At 35.2% G+C, this 2,151-nt stretch overlaps 1 protein-coding gene across 1 annotated transcript in view; it reads right to left on the bottom strand.

Annotated features, from left to right (window-relative positions):
• LOC106530239 (leucine-rich repeat-containing protein 16A) overlaps window positions 1–2,151 on the bottom strand; it is a gene marked incomplete in the record, with an annotated part of 37,837 nt that overhangs the window by 12,902 nt on the left and 22,784 nt on the right. Inside the window, 6 exon segments of the mRNA XM_014025821.1 lie at window positions 731–785; window positions 867–966; window positions 1,043–1,124; window positions 1,226–1,295; window positions 1,405–1,509; window positions 2,039–2,115. Coding sequence (XP_013881275.1) covers window positions 731–785; window positions 867–966; window positions 1,043–1,124; window positions 1,226–1,295; window positions 1,405–1,509; window positions 2,039–2,115 — 489 coding nt within the window.

The raw sequence follows: 2,151 nt of genomic DNA, 5'->3' as shown, positions 1-2,151 counted from the left end.
GGGTTCTAAGATTTCATTTGTTGTAAGAGACCAAACAGGTAAACAGTACAACATGGTTGAGAGTGTAATGGCATGAAGATACTGTAGATACTTGAAACAGAAGATGTCAGATTGGATCTAATTTTTGAATAAACATATAATTTCTGTTTCAACGTAGTGCTTAAGACTTGTACATGATCACAATAAGTCAAATGAGAATCCAAAGTAATTCCAAGATATTTGTAGGTAGTGACAATATCAAGGGGTTTGTTTAAAAAAGTGAGTTGATTTGTTATATTGAAATGTCTCCTGGGTGAGGACCAATACATGCACACAGTTTTTTTAACATTAATTGACAAAAGATTATCTTGAAGCCAACCATGAAATGTCTGAAGATCTGCTTGTAACTGACTATTAATAGATTCAATATTGAAATCAGACAAAAAAGAACAGTATCATCAACATACTGTACATTAAAATATTTGAATAGTTCAATATTTTTGGAAGGTCATTTATGTATAATAGGAAAAGCAACGGGCCCAGTAAGCTACCCTGTGGAACTCCCAAGGAACAGGGCAGAGACCTGGACACAGAGCTTCCATGTTTCACAACCTGACACCTGATTGTCAGGTTGTGAAAAAAAATACATTTTATAATAATGGTGTGGAGAGGATGGCTATAAGGGGAGAAGGGAGGCCATCAATAGAAATAATAATAATAATAATAATAACAATGTAATAAAATCACTCACTGACTCCTCTTCTTGAATCATGTGAACCAGATTGTCGAGAACTTGAGCCACATTTCTGCAGAGAACAAATGTGTTAACAACAGCCACGTATCAGACTACTTCATAATATTGTTTATTTTTCTAAATATCCACTTACTTAGATTTAATATTGTTGAAGTTCTTGCCCAATGAAAGGTGTCTGATGGAACGGTTCTTAGCCAGCCAGACAAGAAGAGTAGTGAGGTCCATATCCAAACCTGAGGGAGGCAACACACAAAAACTAATGAGTCAAAAATAAACAAATCATGGCGGAACAGAAGAAAACGTCCTCACTGTTGTCTGAAATATCCAGACTGGAAATGTTGGGGATCTCAGCGATGCAACCCTCCAGGATCTGAGATCCTCCTGAACGCAGCTGAGACAAAAAGTAAAAAAAAAAAAAAAACTTTTACTAAATGTAGGTCAACATTTTCTAAAGCAAGTGTTGAAGACAGTTTAAGTCCACGGTGGTCTAACCTCACAGGAGCTGAGGTCCAGAGACACGTCGCTCAGGTTTGGGTTGCAGCCGAGGCCCAACAGTAACGATCTGCACACATCAATCACACTTCAATGAAAACGTTCTTTGAGACGTTTTATCTTTTGTAGAATAATTCTGCAACTGTAAATAAAAATCAGGTTGAAGCTAATGTTCTTACTTCAGAGCCTCCAGAGGCAGCTTGGTTCCTGACAGACTGACAGATGTCAGAGCCTGAGAGCAGCTGAAGAACTCCTTAAAGGACGCAGGGATTTCTCTACACTTCCTGTACGAGCGCGAGGAGAAAATTGTTTACAGAATTATTCAGTTCATTTTTCCCATTTTGAAATGATAAATGACGTTTTACTAACTGAAAATCAACTGTCATTAAATGCAAAAAATGAAATATTGCCAGAAAACAAATATAAATGTCTGATAACAATTTACTTTACTTTAGTTTGTTGATTTTCAGAATGAAATAAATTAATGAAAGGATCATTAAGAAAGCAAAAAAAGAAAAAGCAAATCAATTATTCAATGAAAAAGGTGCAGAAAAAAATCTTAYATCTGCTCCTTATTAAAAACAACTTCAAACAAATAACTTCAACTCAAAACAATCTCCATATTTGAGAAAGAAAAACAATCTGAAAACAAGAACAAAACAGAAATAATCACACAGTCGCTTCACTAAACACTACATAGCATCTTAAATTTAATTTAGTAATCTTTTTCTTCTTTAGTAACAACAAAGCTGCAGATTTTTCTGACAGGATCGTGAATCATTTCCTGTCTGATTCATGAAACTAACAGCTCACCTGTGAGAGAAAACMGTTTTTGACATGTTGAGCACAGAGAGACGTTTTAAAGATCCTTTGCTCAGAGAAGAACACACCTAGAAAAATAAACACATTTATTCTTTATTCAATTC

The sequence above is a fragment of the Austrofundulus limnaeus genome, unplaced genomic scaffold, assembly GCF_001266775.1.
Source record: "Austrofundulus limnaeus strain Quisiro unplaced genomic scaffold, Austrofundulus_limnaeus-1.0 Scaffold502, whole genome shotgun sequence".
Taxonomy (NCBI): domain Eukaryota; kingdom Metazoa; phylum Chordata; class Actinopteri; order Cyprinodontiformes; family Rivulidae; genus Austrofundulus; species Austrofundulus limnaeus.
Note: the sequence above shows the minus strand (reverse complement) of the source record. Positions and strands in the feature narration are given on the sequence as shown.